The 23,952-nt window shown below is 43.2% G+C and overlaps 1 protein-coding gene across 1 annotated transcript; it reads right to left on the bottom strand.

Moving 5' to 3' along the window:
• Positions 1-1,311: 1,311 nt before the first annotated feature.
• Positions 1,312-22,782, bottom strand: SYT8 (synaptotagmin 8). The gene is made up of 9 exons (XM_083587674.1): positions 22,545-22,782; positions 17,101-17,231; positions 14,521-14,681; positions 14,034-14,129; positions 10,888-11,055; positions 9,821-9,988; positions 4,215-4,332; positions 3,155-3,288; positions 1,312-2,054 (listed from the first exon to the last, which is right to left on the bottom strand). The coding sequence occupies exons 2-9, from the start codon at positions 17,207-17,209 to the stop codon at positions 1,821-1,823; spliced, it is 1,188 nt and encodes a 395-aa protein (XP_083443800.1). The 5' UTR covers positions 17,210-17,231; positions 22,545-22,782; the 3' UTR covers positions 1,312-1,820.
• Positions 22,783-23,952: the final 1,170 nt, after the last annotated feature.

Here is a 23,952-nt window from a genome sequence, read left to right as displayed (position 1 = left end):
AGAACCTGTTTTTAATATCATCTCACAAATCCATTTGTGGACAATAAACCCTGCAGGGATAGTGAAGAAGAAGTACCAGGGGAAGGAACAAGATAGAGTGGCATAATGCTGAGCTACACTTGACTTCCAAAGAGGTTAGTAGCAGGAGGAATCAAGATCTTCTCCTAGTTATTGCAGCATTTATTGACACACTTGATAGTAGTGGCAGGTGGCAATTGCAATCCATACATGTCTCTGGCAACGTAAGCAGCAAATGTACCCAGCTGGAACAAAATAATGATATAACATGCTCCTTTGTGTCACACTGAGCATATTTATTCTTTGTTGGCCCCAAACATAATAAATTGAAACCATAAAGATTTATTTGTCCCTCCCTGCTTGCTTTCTTTTGTTGCTGAGAATTCACACACAGATCTTGTTTCGGATCCCCATAACTCGCAAATCAATAGTCAATTAGTTTTTGTTACAATTTACTTTTGATTTGTGAGTAGGGACCACTCCCACTATTGAAACTTTTATTGGCCAGAGTTCTTGGTGTGCTTTTTTCTTGGTATACTCTAAGGAGCAGGCACACATACACCTGATTATTACAGAAAAGAAAGTACTCCATGCAGCTCATCATTAAACTGTGAACTCGCTCCCACAGGAGGCAGTGAAGACCACCAACCTGGATGGTTTTAAAAGAGGATTAGACAAATCGTGGAGGAGAGGGCTATCAGTGGCTACTAACCATAATGGCTATGCTCTGCCTCCACAGGCAGAGGCAATGATGCCTCTGGGTACCAGTTGCTGGAAACCGCAGGGAAGGAAGAGTGCTCTTGTGCTTGGGACTTTCTTGTGGGTTTCCCTTAAGCATGTGGTTGGCCAGTGAGAACAGGATGCTGGACTAGATGGGCCATTGGCCTGATCCAGCAGGCTCTTATGTCCTCTGAAAAACCTGTCTAAAATACCTAGCAGCAATGTTGAAAGGAGAATTTATTTGATTCTTTCGATTTAACCTGTCTCTTTTTATTTAGCAAGCTGTTTGTTAGTAGCTATATATATATATATATATATATATATATATATGTATATATATACACACACAGTGGTACCTCGGGTTAAGAACTTAATTCTTTCTGGAGGTCTGTTCTTAACCTGAAACTGTTCTTAACCTGAAGCACCACTTTAGCTAATGGGGCCTCCTCCTACTGCTGCTGCACGATTTCTGTTCTCATCCTGAAGCAAAGTTCTTAACCCGAGGTACTATTTCTGGGTTGGCGGCATTTGTAACCTGAAGCGTATGTAACCTGAAGCGTATGTAACCCGAGGTACCACTGTGTATGTGTGTATATATATATATATATATATATATATATATATATGCATGTGTGGGTGTGTTCCCTGAATTTTTAAGATTTTTAACATGGGCAATGAGCATTGATTGCAAATATGTTTATAGGCCCGGTGGAAATTCCTGCTCCACACATGTCCGCACATGGCCTTCCGCACATCCTGTTAGTAGCATCACTTTAAATCCAAGCTAGTACAGCCTTGTGAATCTTGTGTGCTTCTCTTCGTCATGAAGAAACAGTGACTGCATTTCATGGTGATGGGTTGTAGACACATACACACATTTGGATTCCCACTCATCCAAGATAAATATCCTTTAGAGTCTGAGTTCAAGCAAAGAGCGATCAATATTCTCCTTCAGAACACTTTTGACTAAGTGATCATGATGCTACACTGTGATTTCTGCTACCAGCTGCTCCTTTGCAAACTTTTCCTACTAGCCAAGCACATTGGGGTTATCTTCTCCAGTGGAGAGGTTTGTTTTGTTCTTAGCTGTTCGGTAGTGGCAGCTTGAAGCGAGTCTTCAGTCCCAGGGTTTTGTCAACGTCTTCCACGGGCTGCAAGCTGTGCCACTGTGCTACAGGCCTGCGAGGATTGGCCAGCATATCCGACCAGTGACGTAGCTGGTTGCCTGTTGCTCGGCAGCTGAGAAACAGCTTCCCAATCTGGTCATCTTTGGACACTTTGTCACGATCCCAGACAGAAATCACCAGGTCTACATTCTGGAAAGAAGACACAAAGCAATGAGATGAGAGGATAGAAAGAAGCAGGGGGCAGTATGGAAGCTTTGAGGAATATGTATTCTTTTCAGGAAGCATACGCCCAATGTGTACCTACAGGTACATTAAAGTAGTTTTAACACTGAGTGGGGAGAGCTTTATCACATTGCAGACACGATGTACCACATATCCTCCTCTTCCCATAAGGTTGCCTCTGTACTGTTATGTTCTCTAGATCAGGGATCAGGAACCTGTAGCCCTCTAATGCCCATCAATTCCAGCCAGTATGGCCAGAGGGACAGTGGGAGTTGTAGTCCAGCAACATCTGGAGGGCCACAGGTTCCCTACCCCTGCTTTAGATGTTATAGTAGTGGCATGGAATTTATCTATTTGCACTGCGGGAAATGTTTAAAGGCCACCATCACGTCATCAGTACCAGTTATCACCCAACTGTTCCAGGACGCTGGACACATCAGTTACCACCCAACTGCCAGCCCCAACCTCAAATAGGAAACAACTGCATCATAAGGACCTGTACCGTGGGCCATGTCCCCATGGTGGTAGGCCTTTAAACTTTGCACCAATGCCATGGGTTGAATCCATGGAAAAGCAGCCCCTGTGATGCTGCAGAAATCTAAAGGGCATCTCCTTTACATAGAAAGCTGTCTTGCCATTGGTCAGGCCCTTGCTCCACCTAGTTCAGGACGCTGGTTGGCAGCAGCTCTTCAGAGTTTCAGACGGGTCTGTCCTAGCCTGCACGCAAAGCAGATGCTCCACCACTGAGCTACAGCTTCGCACCATTAATGCAGGTGTTGTGTGGCTAGATATGAATATGGTGTTGACATTCTTTTATTTGTAAGTTTTGTGTAAGTTTTCTTATGTGCAAAACAATTATTAGCCTTTGGTAGAGAAGGAGAGGCTCAGTAACAGATATGCAAGAGCAAGAACAGCTGTAGCCATCAAAGCATATTTCAGTGTAACAAGAGAAGTCCTCGTAGCAGATCCTCTGCACAGGCAACAAGCAAAGATGTCTAGGTTAATGCTAATTCCCTAGAAACATGTGTCTGCCATGAAATGGTGCCTTCTGGACAGAGGAAACATACCTGGATCAAGCTGAGGGGCACTTCAAAAACAAATGCCTCATTGAAGTAGGGATGTAATGTGTTTTTCTTTACACTTGTCTTCTTCTTTTTCCATCTCTTTTTATTCAGAATAAGCTGCACTTTGACATAGGGATCTGGGATGGAGGAGGGAGAGGGGAAAGTCAGAAACTGTTGACAGTCTGAAGAAGCAATCTATATATTCCTACAATATAAGGGGGCTGTACTGAATAAGGTCTCTTTCTGAGGTCTTTATAAACCAAGTTACCGGTAATTCAAAATGGGACCATTTTCCACAAGACCCCAACCTTACAAAGGGTATCCTATCACCACATCCAAAGCTTTTGGACTTTCATCACACATCCTAACTCAGGAGCAGGGAACCTGTGGCTCTCCAGATGTTGCTGGACTCCAATGCCCATCAGCCCCAGCAACGCTGCAAGAGATGATGGGAGTTGTAGTCCAGCAACATCTGGGGGGATACAAGTTCCCCACCCCTCTCCTAGCTCCTTCATCACTACTTAGCTTTGCCAGCAGCTAGTGGTACAGTTTCTAGGACTTGGTGTTGGCTTTGGAGTGGGAACCCAGGTTCAAATCTCTTGCTCGTGAAACGTGTTGAATGGTCTTGTTGAGCCTTGGATGCAGCCTGTCCTTCCTTAAAGGGTCATCCTGAGACTAAACTGCTCTTCAGATATCTTTTGGAGGAGGCAGGGATAATTCCTTGCTAGCTTCTAAAAAATAAGACTCACTCGGATTTGACACAGTTCCCTTATCTTAAGATGTAAATCTTTGCCCTAAAGTATTGTTCCAGCAGCGTGATCTGAATATCAGCAGCAGCAGACAAGCAAATTCTCTGTCATGGCATGAGAGATAGGTGTGCAGCTCTTATGATCAAGGCATCTTTCCTATTTTCAAGGGCAGTGGGAAGTCAGGGCAAGATGTCCTCCAGGTTGTAGTAGGTCAAAGATGATCCCAGACTTCCAGACTTCATTTGAGGGGGCCCTACATCTATTTCACATCCCTTCACTTTGAACAGTGAGCTCCAGCTATCCTCTCCCATTACCTGACAGGCCATGTGCATCCATCCGCTTGAGCTTTTTGGCTTCCACGATGACCACAGTTAATTTGCTGGTGCTGGGAACATATCGGAGTGAGAAGCAAATCTCCCCAAGGCGCTCTTGCTGTTACAAGAAGAAAAAGGCAGGAGGAAGGAGGAAGATTAAATATAAAATTTTACAACCCACTGACAAACTAAGAGCAGAAACTGAAGGCCCAATTGTGGCATGTCCAAGTCTCAAAGCTGCCTGGAAGTCATGATCACTGTCCTTAAAAGTCCTTCCCCTGACCTCAGAAGAAGATAGGGCAGTTGTGATGAGACGGAGATGAAAGAAGGGCTCTCCAACTATGCACAGAGATGCTCTCCTCTCAAATCAAGTTGATTCCACACCATTTCCCCCCAATCTAAATGGACCCTCCTATGAAGCTGTTATTAGCCACACTAGGGGGGAAATTACAGGAAGGAACCAACCATGTACTTGTCTCTATCCACTACCTCAGGCAGGGCTGACAGCAGTTTTGGCTAAGGGGGTGATTTAGTTCTAGAAAATGTCATGGATTCCCCTTTGGCAGCACCAGTAACTCTGATAAAAACTGAAGCAGCCCATGGCTATTTAAAAGTTGGGAGGGATCGCCCACATGACATCTGTATTGGCTGGAAACACTATTCCATGTGGGCATTTAGAGAATAATACTGCTTTTGTTCTAAGGGCATGTACAAGCATACCTTTAAGGGGTGGGGGAAAAGGGGTTGCCATATAGTTTTCTTCCACAAGATGAAAATGATTTTTTCCCTGTACTTCAGAGCAATTTGAATGCTGATTCAACCATCTGTCTTGTCATTCCCCACCCCCAGGCAAGAAGCCTGCCTTCCTATCAATATTGTACCACCTGCTAGTTTATTTGATGGAATGTTCTTTCATTGCTTTGATTTTTATTTATTTAAACAAACCGCAATATATATTTTTAAGTTGAAACACTTTCTTGGGAATATGGATTTGCGATGTCAAAGGAATCAATCAATCACCACTGTGCGCAAGCAGCTTCTTCTACAAACCAAGAGAATCAGTGTTCTCAGAATTTGATTCTAGAGGAAACAAGGACCCCTTCAGACATCCTTTTCGTTGTGTATTGAGGATGAGATGTGATATCAGGGTGACGATGTGTGATTCTGCTTTTAATGCTCTTTGCTCCTGCAAAAGTTTTGCTTCATTTTTGAGCATGTAGCATAGCTTTCTGTTGACATACAAGTAGCAGAAAAAATCCATTTGGGGATGGGGGTGTCCCATTGTTGTTGTGATATAGTGTTACAGTGCCCCTCCAGATGGCAATACAGTTGTACCTTGGTTTTTGAACAGAATGTGTTCTGAAAGTCCGTCTGACTTCCAAAACATTTGGAAACCAAGGTGCGGCTTCCGATTGGCTGTAGAAGTGTCCTGCAGCCAATCAGAAGTCTCAGAAGCCTCAAAAGCTGCGCTGGACATTTGGCTTCCGAGGCAAAGTTTGCAAACCAGAACACCTACTTCCAGGTTTGCGGCATTCAAGTTCCAAGTTGTTCATGAACTAAACTGTTTGAAAACCAAGGTACAACTGTACTGTAATAACATCGGGGAAGTATAATGGAACAACTGATAAACGGGAATGGCATGTGTATGGCCCAGTATAAACCCATTCCTAGTGCACTATTATTACATCAAGGTCATGTTGCAGAATACACCCACCCAAAAAACACAATGGTTTGTGAAAAGAGTACATTGGCCTCAGCTTTCTAATTATGTTAGGTCTTTGCACAACCTAAGCTGTTGTATCCTATCTGCTATATTCACTACATAGTGCTCTCTAGACCAGGTCTGGGGTCAAATGTGACCCTCTAGTCTGGTTTATCTAGCCCTCAAGACTCTCCTCAGAGCACCGCTCTTTGAGTGCTTCGGGTTGGCTGGAAAGTGTCCTTCAACTCTGATGGCCCTACTTGCTCAACAGGATGGAGAATTGTGTGTGTGTGCGTGTGTGGAAATGAGGCTACTACGCAAAGATAGCATTCATGTTTATTGCACTGCCCACTTTTGCCTCTGGCCCCAGCCACCATTGGTCTGTGGATCCCAGAAGGTTGTCCAGAAGGGAATGTAGCCCTTGGGCTGAATAACAGTCCCAACATTCTGCTCAAGGGGAATATACAAGTTCCACAACAGTAATCAGAAAACAAGAATTGCCTTGCTAGGGCCAAGATACTATCAAACTCATTTCTCTGCCTACAGTAGCTACCAGCCAGGAACCATGGGGAATTCTCAAGTAGCGCATGATCATTTTTTTCAATTAAAGCTTCCTTAGCCTTTCCTCAACAGTTCGGGATAATAAAGACGTGCTTCAGAAAGCCAGTGTGATTTCAGCCTTGCTTTTGCCCTCTGCTGTTCATTGTAAATGCCTTTGGCTATACACAATAAATTGTTGGATTGATTGAGAAAGCCAGTTTTATCCTGAGGCACATTGGCATTTGCTATCACCAAACAATTAATCATTGAAACTCAGTTGTCTGAAGGAATGTCATGAGCAATAGATGACATGACTCCTGCTCTTTGGACAAAATGGTAAATGTTAATGAAACGCCTGTGGGCATTGCTTCTTACAACCCTTCAGAGTGCCTAATGTTCCACTGTTTGGGATACACCTATTCATGTTCACTTACTATAGATTAGTTATGTGTTAAATACAATTAAACTACATTTCGTAGTCCGAAATAGTATGAATGCAGGATACACGATCATGGGAGAGGTGAGGCATATGGACCCAGAGGGAAGTAGCTACTCCAGGTTGATTCACACATTCTGTTTACATCTGCCTCTGCATTCAGTGGGCTACTTGCTGACACATTCCCTCCCTTGTTGTTGGCATGCCCTTATTTAGCCCAAGGATGGAGAACCTGTGGCGCTCCAGATGTTGCATCATCTCCTACCATTGGCCATGTGCTGGCTGTGACTGACAGAAGCAGGAGCCAAACAACTTCTGGAGGGCCCCAGTGCACCATCCCTGATCCAGCCCTTCCTTGTTCCTCTATATAGCCTCTAGGCAGCGAACTATGGATGAGACAGTTCCCTCTAGAAAGTGTCAGTCCCTGGGAGGCACTTTGCTCCTGTGACTCAAAGGGACCTCAGATTGACTTTGTATGGCCAGCTCAGCCTGTGGCAGGCACAGGTTTGTGTCAAGGAGGCTGTGTGCATTCTGGACAACTTCAGCTTGTCTGTACATACAGTGGTACCTCAGGTTACATACGCTTCAGATTACATACGCTTCAGGTTACAGACTCCGCTAACCCAGAAATAGTGCTTCAGGTTAAGAACTTTGCTTCAGGATGAGAACAGAAATCGTGCTCCGGCAACGCGGCAGCAGCAGGAGGCCCCATTAGCTAAAGTGGTGCTTCAGGTTAAGAACAGTTTCAGGTTAAGAACGGACCTCCAGAACGAATTAAGTACTTAACCTGAGGTACCACTGTACTTAGAATTAATGAACAGGCCTTCCTTCCAGACTTTATCATCCAGATATACTAGATATGACCAATATTAGCAGTGCTGTTACAACTGAAAATGGCTCTCTAGCTACTTGTCTGAGCTAGAAGTGATCCAGCTGTCAATCTGGGCACTTCTTAATTAGTTAGTTCTTTAAGAGAATGAAAGCAGAAACAAGTTTTGTAAAAAATATTTTGATTTAAATAATAACTATATAGTGTGTGCCTGTTCCCAAACAATAAGTAGCCGGATATAAAGTTAGAGCTTGGCTTTATCCCAGCGGCATAAGTAAAAGAAATCTCTTGCTGCTGTTGGCAATCCTGCAGCCATGCAGACATTCCTTTTAACAACATCCATTCATTACATCCCCTTCCATGCTTGGCAAAGCCTTGTATTTAAAGAAACAGATTTGAAATATTATATAATACAGAAAAATACATACAAGTATGTACAGTCACTGAGCAACTTCTGTTTGTCCTCATATATTTAAAACTGATGGACAAGGCTTCATTGTATAGGGGTTTCCATACAATTTCAGTCTTGGAACTTATCTTTTTGGAAATTGCAGGCTGACCACACCCCTTTTTGATAGTATTCTCAGACAAGGTATTTTAGAAAGTGTTTAACAGTTATAGCCTATTTACAGGTAGGTAGCCATGTTGGTCTGCCGTAGTCAAAACATAATAAAAAAATTCCTTCTAGTAGCACCTTAGACAAACTTAGTTGGTCTCTAAGGTACTCCTGGAAGGAATTTTTTTATTTTGTTTCAGTTAAAGCCTATGCTGCTTTGTTTCTGACCATAGCCTCTCCTTCACCCCTGGCTTTGCCTTGCATCCTGTTTTGCTGCCTCACAAAAGTTGAATATGCAGCAAACACGCTATGTCATACTTTGCTTTTCAAAACCTCTACAAAACAGAATGAAAAAAAAAGACTTTGGTTTTATCAGAACCAAAATTAGAATTGATGTTTTGGCACAGTGTTCTCAGACTGCAAAGGATTTGCATTCCAACCTACAAAAAAATTAGCACAATTTGCAACATACGCCACCCTGCAAGTGGCAGAAATTATATAACTTCCAGTATGGCAAACTCCTTATGTAATCAACTTATATAATGAAGCGTGTATAATTAGAGCATTTTTTGATTGGACGTCATTGGTCAAATCAGTTGATATTGTGACTAAATGGATCCATTTGGCATTTCCTTTTCACAGAATTTCAAGCTAACAACATACCCTTTTTGTGATGTGATATTTTGATGGAAGAAGTTTCTTTATCCTGTACATTGATCTGTAGGCTTGCCCCAGCAGGTTTTGCAAGGGCATGGGGGAATGAGCAATAACTCCCCTCTGAACATTGTGCAGCCTGGCCCTACGTTGTTGCTTCAGCTGGCACAGAAGAAGTGAAAACCTGTGCTAAACTAGCTAAGTTGGCATCCTTGGCAAAGGCAGGTGTTGCTGCACAGCATAGGACTAAGTCTCAACATCAAAAAGCACTGTTGTGTTGTCCATACCATGTTCAGAATCACAGTCTGAGCATATTTGCTCAGTTATCCATGCCCAGGTAATCACCAAGTTAGACTAGTGTATGTGCAACCGCCTTTGAAGACAGCAATTAGTGCAGAATAAGTGGGATTGCACCTATGCTATGCTAAGCCAACTACATAGGCTCCCAGCCTGTTTCCCAATTCAAAATGCTGCTTTTGACCTTTAAAGCACTTCATGCCATAGGATAAGGGTGCTATCTCATCATGAACCTAATCATACATACAGATCTTCAGTAGAGGGCCTCCTGTGGCGGCCTATCATCTGAGGACCTGAAAGGGCCTTCTCAGTGGTGGCAGCCTAGCTGTGGAACACTCATCCCAACAAGACTCACCTGCTGTTTGCTTTATTGTCATTTCAGTGCCTGGCAAAGACTCCTTAAAATTATTTTGCAGAACTTTTTTAGATGCAACTTGAACACTGCTCACCATTTTGTGCTGCTTTTACCACAGTGATGCTTAGCTTATTTTACTTTTTTGTATTCACATTTTGTTTTATTATTATTTGTAACCCACTCTGGGAGACACTTGCAATGCCCAGAGGATTTGCCACACCGCTTGATAATACCAACCTCCATCTTGCTGGCTTCAGTGAGCTCCTGCCATTGCTCAATGACGTGCTGCAAATCAACATCACCAAGAGGGATCCGCATCTCACCAATGATGTCGTGCTTGGAGAAGCGGTTGAAATCGTACACCTGCATCACCAGTGTGGATTCCGCTATATCTGCCTGGGGTATCTGGCAAGGAGGAAAGAGGGAGAAAGCAAACTGATTTCCAGCTTTTTCCAGTAGGCCCAAATTGCAGGCCTGCCTAAAGTTGTACGGTGGGTGTGGCCATACAGATGCTGCTGAATCCCTAGCCTCTGGCCATGCTTGCTGAGGTTGAGGGGAGTTGTAGTTCAGCAACATTTTGAGGACCAAAGGTTCCCCACAGCTAGTTTATGGGTTTAATGCAAGAATTATTGTGTTTGATACAGGAATGTCATACTTCAGCATAAGAGACTGGGCTGAAAGTCCACAGTGTATAGCACTGTCTCCAACAATGGACAGAAAGATAATCCAAGGAAGCTTATAAGCAGAGTATGATGGAAATAACTATCAATGCCATTTGTCCACACCAACTGGTACTCAGCTCTTGCCACTGTGCTAACGTGGCACCAGCCTGCCTCCCACTTCACCCCTGACCCTCTCAGGAACTGGCCATGACCCCAGTGTTGGGAAGCCAAGTAAGCAATGCCACCCTGCCCTGCCTAGTGCCAGGTGGAAGACACTATGCTTGCTATCACGTGAGCTCGGGATATTAGTCTCAACGAGACAATTTGCTGGCCATTTAAGGGGGTGTAATCTCACTCAAGTCAATTAAACTACACCAGATTGGGAATGTTGAATGAATGAATGAATGAATTTATTAATACGGTCACAGACCAGCGTCAACACACACAATATCACAGATCATAAAAATATATATCAGAAATACAAAAGACAATATGAATATAACAAGGAATGTTGATTTTTTCTTTTCTTTTTACCCAAGGTCTTTTAATTGATTTTCTGCATAATATAAACAAATCTACACACTGCAATGCTAAAATGGATATAAGTGGAGCAATGAACTGATAGAGGTGACTACCTCCTACCTTAAAAATGAAGCTCTCATTGAAAACAGGGTTCAGTGTCTTACGGTAAACCTTTGTCTCATACTTCTTCCTCATATCAGATGTCAAGTAGGCAATCACATAGGGATCAGAAGTGCCTCCGCTGTCCATAGCCTTAAGATCTGCCGCCTGCTTCACTCCAACCTTCATCTTAAAAAGAATCAACACCAAAGCATTTAACATCATAGAATGGCTTACATACCCTTAGACACTGCAGAAATAGGCTACAGCTGGAGTGGGGAAACCAAAGCTACATATGGTATGGAACAGCAGGAAAGTTGGAAATAACTGTTCGGAGTAGCAGAGGATAAGAAGGAATCAGATGAAAAAATTTCTATTAGGATGGCATAACTGATGTAAGCTATGGTGTCATGGACTGGCTCAATGCAGAGCAGTGGGGGGAGGCACCAGCTGGTGAACCCCCAAGGGAACTCCATGGGGAAGAAGGCTCAGAGTCTGGAGATTGGTGGTGGGATGGCGATGCATGGTCAGAGAGAGAAGAGGGAGCAGACTGGGAGGGTGAAGAGGTGTCAGAAGCTGAAAAGACAACAGGGTTTAGTGAGCAGGAAGAGGCTGTGGCAGATGGCAGCCCAGAATCAGAGGCAGAAGTAGAAGCGGCCAAGAGGCAGGGATGAGGCAGACTGCTAAAGAAGACATGGAGTCTCGCTCTCCTGCTGTGACCAGCTCCCCTCCCTTCTGGATTCCCAGAACCTGAAGAGGTATGAAGAGGGTGGAACAAAGAGAGACAAGAAATATGGTCAAATTTGAAGCTTTCCTTGCTGGGTCGAATTGCAGCTATAAAGATGAATGTATTGCCAAAAATGTTATTTCTGTTTCAATCATTGCAAATTTTGGACAAGATGGACTGTTTCAAGAAGTGGCAGAGAGACATTTCTAGATTTGTCTGGCAGGGCAAGAAGCCTAGAATAAAATTTAAAATATTAACTGATGCAAAGGAAAGAGGCGGATTTGCCCTGCCAGACCTTAAACTTTACTATGAATCAGCAGCATTCTGCTGGTTGAAAGACTGGCTGCTTCTTGAGAACACAGACATTTTGGATTTGGAAGGTTTTAATAATGTTTTTGGGTGGCATGCATATTTGTGGTACGACAAGGTTAAAGCACATAAAGCATTTAAAAACCATATTGTCAGGAAAGTATTGTTCAATGTCTGGATAAGATACAAAGACTTATTGGAAAATAAAACCCCAAGGTGGTTGTCACCAATGGAAGCAAAGGCTCAGAAAAAGCTCAATATGGAGGCCAAATGGCCGAAATATTGGGAAATATTGGAACAAGAAGGAGAGAAATTGAAATTGCAGAATTTTGAGAAATTAAAAGATAAAGTGCGAGACTGGCTTCATTATTATCAAATAAGAGAGGCCTATAATTTGGACAAAAAAATTGGCTTCCAGGTGGAAAAATCAAAATTGGAAACAGAACTGTTAGATCCCAAAACTAAGATACTTTCAAGAATGTATAACTTGCTGTTAAAATGGAATACGCAGGATGAAACGGTTAAATCTGCAATGATTAAATGGGCACAAGATATGGGTCATAACATTATGTTTGCTGACTGGGAACAGTTGTGGACCACCGGTATGAAATTTACGGCATGTAATGCCTTAAGAGAGAATATTATGAAAATGATATATAGGTGGTACATGACACCAGTCAAGCTTGCAAAAATATATCATTTGCCCGATAACAAATGTTGGCAATGTAAAGAAAATGAAGGTACATTTTTTCACCTTTCGTGGACGTGCCCAAAGATTAAGGCTTTCTGGGAGATTATCTATAATGAAATGAAAAAGGTATTTAAATATACCTTCCTGAAGAAACCAGAGGCCTTTCTCCTGGGTATAGTTGGCCAATTGGTGCCAAAGAAGGACAGAACTTTCTTTATGTACGCAACAACAGCAGCAAGAATACTGATTGCAAAGTATTGGAAAACACAAGATTTACCCACCCTGGAAGAGTGGCACATGAAGGTGATGGACTATATGGAACTGGCGGAAATGACTGGCAGAATCCGAGACCAGGGAGAAGAGTTGGTGGAAGAAGATTGGAAGAAATTTAAAGACTATCTACAGAAATATTGTAAAATTAATGAATGTTAAAATGATGATTGGATTGAATAGGGGGTATTAGCAACAAAGTTAATAAGAATATGCAAAAATGAATTGATAATGGATGAAAATATAGAGTTATAATATGTTAAGTTATAGAGTTAAGATAAATGAAAAGAGGGTAAGGATTTGCTGATTTGATTACCTAAATGGGAATACAAAAAGGGGAGGTGTGAGGAGGTCAAGGAAACAAGTTAATGAGCATAAAGTTATAAAAAATGGATTTGTTTTTAATTCTCTTTTACCTATTCGTTTTTTGTATATTGTATTTTTATTTGTATTTCTTCTTTTTTATGTCCTTTTTTCTTTTTTTTTCTTTTGTTCTTTTCATATGTTCTTTTTTGTATTTTGTAAACTGGTGTTTTTGTAAAATTCCAATAAATATTATATAAAAAAAAAAAAATAAACTCAGCCAAAATCAGAAAAAAACAAAAAAAACAAAGAGAGACAGGATGATGGAGCCTTAGGCTGCTGCGGAAGGAACCAGGGGAGGAAGAGACTTAGAGACAGTGGGCACCTTCAATCCTTACAAGTGCTTCATTGGGGAAAGACCTACTGGGAAGGGTTGCTGTGACCACTAGTATTGAGTTGTTTTGTTTCTTTGAATAAAGAGTTAACTTCACTGACATCGAGTGCTTATTGTTTTATTGCTGACCTCCTGCCTCCGGCTTCGGACATATGGGCTGGGTGAGAATGAAGGAAAAGCCAGCTATACTGACAATGGCTGGGAATGATCATTAAGGGAACAATTGTAAGCTCCCAGGAAAGGCAGCTGAGTAGCAGTGCCATTAGGGTGTTTTCTCTGGCATGAAATCTCCCCACCACCATTTTGGGATTGCTCTGTTGTGGAGTGGGGTGGCGGGTGGATATAAATCTGGTTATGTGAAAATGAAAGATTTTGAATGCTGGAAGGAGGGGGGAAAGGAAGAGGTTGTGATAATATAGCTTTATAATAAAAGAGGGTCACAAATATTTCACCCTGGGATTTGAAAATCATACCTCCTGGCTACGGAAGTCATACTCCAGGGAATATTGCAGCTGTCCTCGCTTCTCATTCTGCAGTCCACCCTCCAGGTCATCGATATCAGGTTGGATCTATTGTCAAGACAGCAGCACCCTCTCTTTATGGACAATTTTAAGACAGAAGAGGCAGTTTGCTAAGCGTATTGTACTTCTCTATATTCACTTGGAGGCAAAATATCAGTTTAAAATCCATAGCTGGTACATTAACAGCAATCAAAAATATAGTTGCTGTGAGTGAGCATTAAGGAACAGCCATTTTGGAACCAAGTAATGAAAACTAGAGTGCCAATAGCAATAGCAAACGCAAATAAACCAAAGTAGAGTGCTCTTTCAAGTTGGCTTTCCCAAATATCAAGCTCTGAGAAGATCTCTCAAGTTTTCTTAATTTGCCCCACACCAATTTGCCTCTGCTTTGTGCATAGCATACCCCACCAGAGCACAATGGGGCAGCAATAAGACCTACCAGAGTGGCTTGGGTGGGTGAGCCATTGGTGCTGGGAAAGGCGACTTTCTCTTTCTTCTTGCGTTTCTTCCTACAACAACAGCACTTGATGATGCAGATGAGTAAGAGGATGAGGACCAGGCCCACTGCGACAGCAATAGCTATGAGAGCCCATCTGGGTACTGTTCCAGCATTAGGAGAAAGAAAGAAAGAAAGAAAGAAAGAAAGAAAGAAAGAGAAAGAAAGAAAGGTGCTCATTCTTACTTTCTGTGTAGTGCACATTAATAAAGCATCCTTGCCCAAAAGCAATGTTTGCATTCACATCTTAGATTAGCACAGTGGTGTAGCGTGGGTTGTCAGCACCCGGGGCAAGGCAAGTAATTTGCGCCCCCTAACCCGTGGATTTTAGCAGGGGGCAGAGAGCTGCGAGTGCGAGCGCGCCCCAGATGTTGCACCCGGTGCGGCCGGGCCCCCCTGCACCCCCCACGCTACGCCACTGGATTAGCAAGCAGCCTCTTTGCCCCTTCCTTCACATCATGAGCAAACAAGCCAGGAAGTCTTAAATTAACCATAGTTTACTGTTTCATCTGGGGTGCAGGTGGCGCTGTGGTCTAAGCCACAGAGCCTAGGGCTTGCCGATCGGAAGGTCAGTAGTTCAAATTCCCGACCTGGAAGCTGTCTGTGGACAAACGCCGGCTCTCTCGGCCAGTAAAGCAAGATGAGCGCCGCAACCCCAGAGTCATCCGCAACTGGACCTAATGGTCAGGGGTACCTTTACCTTTGCCTTTACTGTTTCATCTGGAGCTGGAAACCATAGCTTCCTCATTCAGAACAAACCAGGATGTTGAATCATGGTTTGAAGTTGACTTAATATGTTAGCTTGTTCCAAAACTGATAACCATGGTTTCCAAATCAGGACAAAATGGGAAAGTATGATTAAGAGACTTCCTGGTTTAATTGTGCACAAACAACAGGCTTTTTCATACCTTGGTTTATTAAGCCAAGATATGCTCATCCAAATGCAGTCAATATCTTTGGGAATTCTAGTATCACCTCCTAACAGCAGGCAAATTATTTCATTTGTTTCATTTCACTTACTGGCTTATATCCTTCTGCTTTTAGGTCCTGCAGAAAGCAGCAAGCTGCAAACAACTCAATTAACACAATTTATCAGAATAATCGATATAAAATGGCAAATTATAAATTGATCAGACAGGAATGTTGAAATCCAAGCCTTTACAGCCAATCCATACAGCCACCAGGAAAATAGAAACTAATTTTTATGGTGCTTTTGTATATCCTTTTAATTTCTGCTCTTCTTCAAGGGGGGGGGGACAGTTCCTGAGCTAATCCCTTTTGTTTTTAATTCTTGTAATGATTACCACCAGATGGCATAGTTACTCCCCATGCTAGTTCCCCTTAAGAGGAAACTGTTCTGGGAGAAGTAGAGGAAATTCATTTGTGCAAAATGTGTAATGCAGTCTCCCTCACGAAAACAGCCAAATAATTTCTTCTCTCACTTTATGTTGTCAAAGTCAATTTATAATAGACTGAAAAGGAAATGGAAAGAAACCAACCAATGGGAACACAGTGGTGGCCATAGCTTATAAATGACTATCAGTGATTTGTATGCTCAACTTGACTGTGGGCTTATTTACACTTATCTTTCCTCTGCTCTTTCCAGGCAAGGTCCACACTTTAAAGCTCTGTGTCCAAGCATTGGGGATTTCCCCCCGCTCTGTAACTTTTCCTGTGAAAACCCACTCTCTAAAGCTGAACTGGAGCAAATGGCAATCCACAGAAAATCCAAATTGCCATTTGTTGCACTTCAGCTTTAGAGAGTGGGTTTTTGCAGGGACAAAAAAAGAGCTTTAAAGTGTGCACCTGTGCCTGGAAAGAGCAGGGCAAAAGGTAAGTGTGTCTCTTCTTGCCAAACATCTTCCTTTTCTTTTTTCTTTTTAGATGATAGCATCACAGTTCTCTTTGTTATTCTTATTTGGTGCCTCACATATTTTCAGGGAAATGGGGAGAAGGCATGAGGGAAGAGAAGTGAAAAGAGTGAAGATGAGGCAGGAATCTGACCATCTGAAGGGTTCAAGCTGTCAATAACTCCTGAGGCAAAATGTTCCACGATGATCAGCTGTGCAACAGCCATTGAAGTGAGCAGAAGTTGCTCAAGAACACATTGAGTAACTCCTGTTCATTTCAATTAAGCTTGTGGAGAAGATTTTGCTCTTCTTGTATTCTCCAAACAGTGCAGACCTACACAAAATGGTACTCCATTGTTAAGTGCCTCAAGAGCAAATATAGCAGGTCAGTGTAGGAATGGGGTGGGTTTGCATATGTTGAGTTGGTTTGAATTAGCCAACGAAATTACTGTCCTCATGGGCTGCACTGAATTTCCTTAATGAACTGTACAACATGTTCTAGAAAAAGTCAAGTGAATTTCAGTTAAAACACATACGCATATTTTGGAAGCTAAAACAGGAGGAAACAACGGCTTTAACTTATAAAATCAAAATGAGGCTCATGACAAGGTCTTCCAGTAATCCTTTAAACAGCGCATTTGAGTCCACCCCACCCACCCTTTCATGCACTCACATGGAATTTTGTTAAGAAAGTCTTCAATGATGCTTGGCTGAGCAGTGGTCACAGCAGTGGTTGCCGTGAGGTTACTGGGGCTGCTGGGTGTAGTGCTGGTGTTAGACATTGTTCTGGCTCAGGAAGGCAAGCTGGAAAAACAAATGGAATCATTATTTGCTAAAAAAAGTTTATGATCTTCCAACCTCACCTATGCAGGTTAAAGTTCATAATAAGGGCCTAATTTGAACCAGAAATCAGAAGGCATTTTTAATACCACCTCCTTAAGAAAAGGAAAATAAACAAGTACCACAAACAATCCTTTTGTAGCTACATCTAGCTTTCTAAAGTGTGAAGTAGTAATAAAACTCTCCTCCTCAGAGCATGTGCAGAGTGGAGGGGGCCATCCTAAGGTTCCAATAAGGAAGGAATAAGCAGATTAACTTTTGTGGAAGACTCGTTTGTCCCCTTTCCTGATCCACCCCAAAATGACACACCCCAACAGAATGTATGTATTTCTTTGAATTGATATAACTTGGAAGTGGGAATATTTCCAAATTTGAGAAGGGGGCTTTTTAAATAAGGATTTTTTCATTCTTTTTACGTTACTTAGCCAGGTCCTAGCTAATAATACACAAGGAACAAGTAAGATACACGGACTTTTTCCTTCCTTTCTACCTGCCTGCATATTGCCTGTTGCCTATTCTGTAATCAGAACAAGGTGTGAAACTCAAACTCCGCCCTAGGAACACACTTACAAGAGGCACGTCAAATCAGGGCGGCAGATGCGTCAATGTATTTGCTTATTTATCTTGGCTCCTGTCCCACATCCACTCATACTGAGAGTTAACATTTCTGTAAGCAAGCAAGAAACGCAGCTGGAAATAGCAAGCCATGCTTTCCAATCAATGCAAGAATGGTTTTTAAAGCAACATTCCTTACTGGAGATTGCCTCTTCAACTTTCTTTTCAGCAGGTGAAGATTTTAAAAAATTGTAAACGCAGATCATGAGCATTGCACAACACCATCCATTGGGGCCTGCCCTGTGTCTAAGGTTGACACCTTTTTCTTGAGAGATGCTCTGTGCTAGGGTTGGAGACCCTGTAGCTCTCCAAACATTGCTGGACTACAACTTCCATTATCCATTGGCTGTGCTGGCTAGGGCTGATGGGAGCTGGAGTCCAACCTGGAGGGCCACAGGTTAGCTGCCCCTGCAATAGGGCCTCCAGAATGCTCCTACGTATTCATAACTGCATAAAACAGACATGATCGTTCAGCTTCACTCATGATTGTGAAAAGCTGATGCTTCCAGGCTTCTCGCTAGCATAACATTACTAAGTACACAGGAACTATCCTTGACAGGGCCAGCCCAAGACATTTTGTTGCCTGAGGCATAGAACAAGATGGTGCTTCCTCCCCTTGAAATGTATTGGGCATCCAGAAGGTTAAAAAACAGAAGGGCAAGAAGCCAAATCACAAGAGACTACGCATTACATGTGATTCCTTTAAGCCAGGCAGCCACAGACTGCCTTGGCTTCCACTTTGGGCCAGGATGGGGGGTTCAGAGAAGAGCTGTGCTGACCCAGGTTTGACCTAATATCAGCAGAGGGGTTTCTTTTGCCAGAGTCTGGATACACAAACTTAGCTCATCTGATACACAAACTACAATGCATTCCAGCAGCTGGGTTTGTTTCCAAAGCATCATCCACTAAAAGAAGTAGGAACCAAGTGCTAAAAATCAGCCAGGATGGGTTAAGAGAAGGAAAAAGGTATCAGTGGGTGGCTTAAACCAACTCCTTTCATACTAGTGGAGGCAAATCCACACCGTAACTGACAGGCTTTTAAATCACTTCCACAGGCTGTGGGGCTGCCTCTGGAACCAGCAGCGGCAGAGACCTGACTCCACTCCCTAATGCCTTCCTGAGGTGCACACAGGATAAGAATGTAAAGGGTTTCTTCTCTTCACCCATGACTTCAGACCACTGCTCCCCTGTCTCTCGCCCATCTTTCCACTCACTTTGGTTGTGGGCTGAATTTTATTTCCCCAAACCCAATCCAGTCTTCCTGCATTTCAGGCACACTCCAGGATAGTCAATGTCTTGATTCCTAGTTCTTAGCGGCAGTATTTCACCATCCAAGCCAACCTAATATAATACATATGCATATAGATCTAATTCTGTCCCCCAAGTTTCCCAGTAAAATGCTTGGATGCAGCTCTGTTTGGATCATTATTCTCACCACTACAGCGGATACCTTTACTACCACTCCACCACAGACAGAAGTGGTAGGTGGTCCCTGGGTCCTGTTCCCCCCACTTGAAAAAAAATACTTGGGCCTGTGGGGCAGTGTTCACCACTTCCACCATAAGAAAATGTGACTTGTTTTCCACTCTTACATACGTAACAAAGCACATCTTTGAAACTGTACTGTGTGTTTTGCTCTGGTGGAGGTAGTTGGAAATAATGATCTGTAAGGGCACAACTCCCAACACATATTTGTACCTCTCCATCCCTGGGGAATAGGGGAAACTCTCAAAGGATATTGCACGCAGTGAAGAACCAAAATAAGCAACTTTTAGTGTTGTATTTAACAAGAGAACATAGCAACCAGGACAAAAATGCACATTTTTATATGTGTTGTGATTACCCAAGATAAGGCAAGCTATACTCCTAAATAATACAGCCTATATAATAATAGCAATATAATACTAATAATATCCTATACAATAATAGCAAACTCAGAGAAGGGTAGATTCCTAAGCAACCTAAATGGCAGCAGAGGGACGTATCAGTAGGCTCAGAGAAACCTTAAGGAAGTATAAAAATGGAAAACCCTAATGCAGGGGATGGGCAGACCCCAAAACACCCAATAGGTACTGAACATGTTCAAAATAGCCACAGAATGCTGACTGACTGTTGCAGGAGTGGGCAGAAAGGAACATCCTTGGAAAGGGCTTTGCCAGTAAATTGCAGTAGTAGCTGGCGGGGCTGTGCAGGCTGCATCGCTTTACTGACTTCTCAGTAAGGCACATCACTGCCAGTTGCTGAGAAGGAAGGGGATGGGGCAATGCAGCAGGGAGCTTGGCATGGTGCAGTGCAGCAGCAGAATCAATCCAGTGCTCCCCACACTGCACCTGCACCATGCTGAGCTGAGCTCCCTGCCTTGCCCTGCCTTGCCCCATGCCCTCCCAGTAACTGACAGGGACTTGCAGAATTGCAAAATGAGTCGGGCAACACAGCCACACCTGCGCAACTGCTACTGTCTGGTTAGAACCCCGAACTGGACCACTCTTCACTGAAATGTTTTGTGGCAGTTCTCCCTTTTTGAATCTATTATCTAATCTTCTGCTCTCCATATTATACTCTGGTGTCCCCGTGCTGCCTTAAGGGCAATTTTTGTCCCTTTGCTGCTGCCTTTCATCCAGTCAGTGGCGTAGCGTGGGTTGTCAGAACCCGGGGCAAGGCAAGTAATTTGCACCCCTAACCTGTGGATTTGCGCCCCCTAACCCGTGGATTTGCGCCCCCTAACCCTAACCCCCAGATGTTGCACCCGGTGCGGCCGGCCCCCCCTGCACCCCCCACGCTACGCCACTGCATCCAGTGGCAAGGCAGCAGCCATCAGCCCTGCTGCACCAGCTTGGTGGAAATTCCTTAACATGTCCCAAGAGCACCTTGCCATAGACTTTGGGTGGTTGAGATGAGAACAAGAATGGAGAGGAAGCCAGCCTCTGCTGCTCCTGCTCTGACATTGTGAGGTCTCTAGAAACAGTGCCACTATAATGGAAGAGCAATAACAGTAGGGTATTCTAGGGCAGGGATTGTGAAGCCCACCAGGTGCTTTTGGACTCCAATTCCATCAGCCCAAGCCAGCATAGTTAATGGTCATGGATGACGGTAGTTGCAGGTCAGGTTGCCAATGCAGGAGGGGAACAGCAACATTCAGAGGACTAGCCCAAACCCACTTGCTTGAATAGGCTGTAGCTTTAGCTGCTGAAGCTCAAACAGAAGCTTTTGCTTCAGTGATTCTATCTCTGGATAGTACCGAAATGTAAGAGCGTTTACATCTGACGGTGGGTAACAAGTGCATGAAAATGTCCTTTCCAATGAAATATTGATTGCACACTACTCTACGAGGCGCTGTGAAAGATCAGAAATGAATGTGCCCCCATTAAACATGCCACTATTAAACAAAGCAGAAAATTGTTTTCTAATATAATTCTCCTCCTAGGCCTGGAGAAGATGTACAGGCTGGAAGAAGACATTAATTTCTAAGAGAGTGTTGAAGGTGGTATGTCAGATGCATCATTTTTGATAGTATGCACACTCATTCATTTTGGTTCAAGCAGATTTCGCTTGACTGTGAGCTGCCCTCATTCTCCAAATCCCATAGAAATAACTTGATGTTGTCAGCAAAGCTGGCCACCACACTGTTCAAGTCTAACTCTAGATTTATGAACTCTTGTTCATAGAAAGCACTGGCCCCACTCATCCTTTGGAGCCCCACTCCTTACATACCACCATTCTGAAAACTAACAATTTATTTCTACTTCCTACTTCCTGTAACCAGTTACACATCCATAAGAGGACCCCCTACTCTTATGCCATGGCAACTAAGTTTACTCGGGAATCTTTTCTGAGATGCCAGTATCTTCCATTCCTGTTCCAAATGTTCATTGACACTCTCAGAATGCTAGAAGTTTGGTGTGACAGGAGGGTTTACTTTTGCAGAAGCCATGATGACGTTTCTTCGGGAAGAATTGTGCTTCTGTGCTTGGTAATTTTAACTCTAAAAAGACTTTCCATTTTTACAGCTTATTCATAGCAGCTAACTGGGTTATAATTCTCTGGATCCTCCTACCTATGGACCCTTAAAAAAAAAAAAACCTGGGGTTACATTTCCTTCAGTTGGCTTCACCACAAAATCACCTTAAGTCTTAAAAGGCAGGAAACTATTACAAGTTGAAACAGTTACAGTTATGGTTGTATGAAACCGATCAGAGATCTCAGGGGAATTAGAAACGAGCTGCTTCAGAAAACCAGTTTTTCAAAAACAACAACAACAACCATAGGCAGCTCCTAAGCATACCAGATGATGACAATATAGAAGGCTGGGGAGTCACACATCTGCCTAAGCCACCAAATAATTAACAAATTCATGGGAAATCATTTTCACATCCACTTAATTCCTTTGCAATATTGTTGCATTCGTACAACAATGCCAATTTGAGCTTCACTTCTGAAATGCAGAAAGGGGGCTAGTATGTAACCCATATCTTAAATCCTCAGAATACATTTCTTGATGTATTTTGTTTTTCAAAAATAGTTTGTAATATATAATTCCTTTTTTAAAAAAATACCCCCCCAAACCCTGTATGTAATAACTTTACAGCTATCAAGGTAAGGCAGGCAGCTTTGATTTTTTTAAAAATGCAAGTATTAATTGGAAACAGAAGCAAGACTACTTACTTTTTTTTAGTTTCTCTTCATCATAGCTTAACAGAATCCTTCTTCCTGGTGTTTAGCCATTTCTCTTCCTACCTCAGAGCTTGAATGGAGCACATTGTGGCAAAACTTGTTGACCCTCAACTCAATGCACTGAATTTAATCCCCAACTGCAGGAATTGGCTGCCTTTTCTGTGTAACGCAGAAGCTAAACCGGAAATTCTTCTTTGTCAACTGAGAAACCAGAAAGGTGATAGGAATGGCTCTGGTCAGCTCCACCTCAGTTGTTAAACTATGTACCTTTACACAGGAACTCTGGGCACTCCCCAGTGAGATCCTATATTATAAGAGACCCATACAGCACTGTGACAGAGCTAACAGACTCTGTAAACTTGAGTTAATGGGCATCTGCATTCATGTGTTTGTTTGCACCAATAGAAAAGGACCTGCTGGAGGGGAAAAGTTAGTCTTTAGAGTTTAATATTTTCTGGGGTTTCCACTGCTTTATGTTACAGGTCTTTTTTGAAACTGATTGCAGATTGGATGGGAGAAGAAACAGGCTGGTATTCTGAGGGAAATGTGTGGACATGTAAGATAGAATAAAAAGTTGCATACATAAGTTGCACCAATCCCACAATAAATACTCATGTGGAAGGAAATACCCATTGTCGGGTGGGTGGGTTTCCAAACAGAAAAGAAAGCTCACCTAAAATTAATTTTGTTGTTGTAAAGGCAATTGGGGGTTGCTCGTGCGTAAGGGGGCTGCTGCTCTAGGCAACGTTGTCTGGCCAAACCTTTCCCTGGCTGGACAGCCCTTTCTCCGTGGCTGTGTCAGTCACTGGCAGAATCCGTCAGTGGGCGTTTCCTGAACTTCTTCCAACATAAAAGCTCCTTGACGCCAAGTCTCCGCCTAGCTTCCCTGCGCGGAAGTCTTCTGCGCAGAGTGGGCGTGGCCAGCGGAGGTCCTGGGCTCTCCCCGCTGGTCTCTGTGGAAGAGTCTTGGAGCCATCTCTCCGAAGTCCTTCCCTGCTCCCCTTTCTTCCTGGTGTCACGCCGATTTCCTTCCCCTAAGGAACTGTTCTCTCTCTCCCTGCTGGTCCCTTCTCCTGCATCGTTGGGGAGCCTTACCTCCACTCTTGGCTCCGATGGCAGTTCCCTGACAGTTGTCTTCCACTCTAACCGACTCAGAGATATGTTTGAGATATGCAAGACATCATCTCAGCAGCTTTCAATACCATTGACTATGATATTCTTGGGGAGCAGCTGTCTGAGTTGGGGGTGGGTAGCACCGCTTTGTGGTGGTTCCAGTCCTACTTGGAAGTTCATTTCCAGAGGGTGATGCTTGGGGAATGCGCTTTGGCCCCATGGAGCCTTCCATGTGGGGTTCCCCACGGTACAGTTTTATCCCCTGTGCTGTTTAACATCTACATGA

The sequence above is a fragment of the Podarcis filfolensis genome, assembly GCF_964270895.1.
Source record: "Podarcis filfolensis genome assembly, chromosome: 1".
Lineage (NCBI taxonomy): Eukaryota > Metazoa > Chordata > Lepidosauria > Squamata > Lacertidae > Podarcis > Podarcis filfolensis.
Note: the sequence above shows the minus strand (reverse complement) of the source record. Positions and strands in the feature narration are given on the sequence as shown.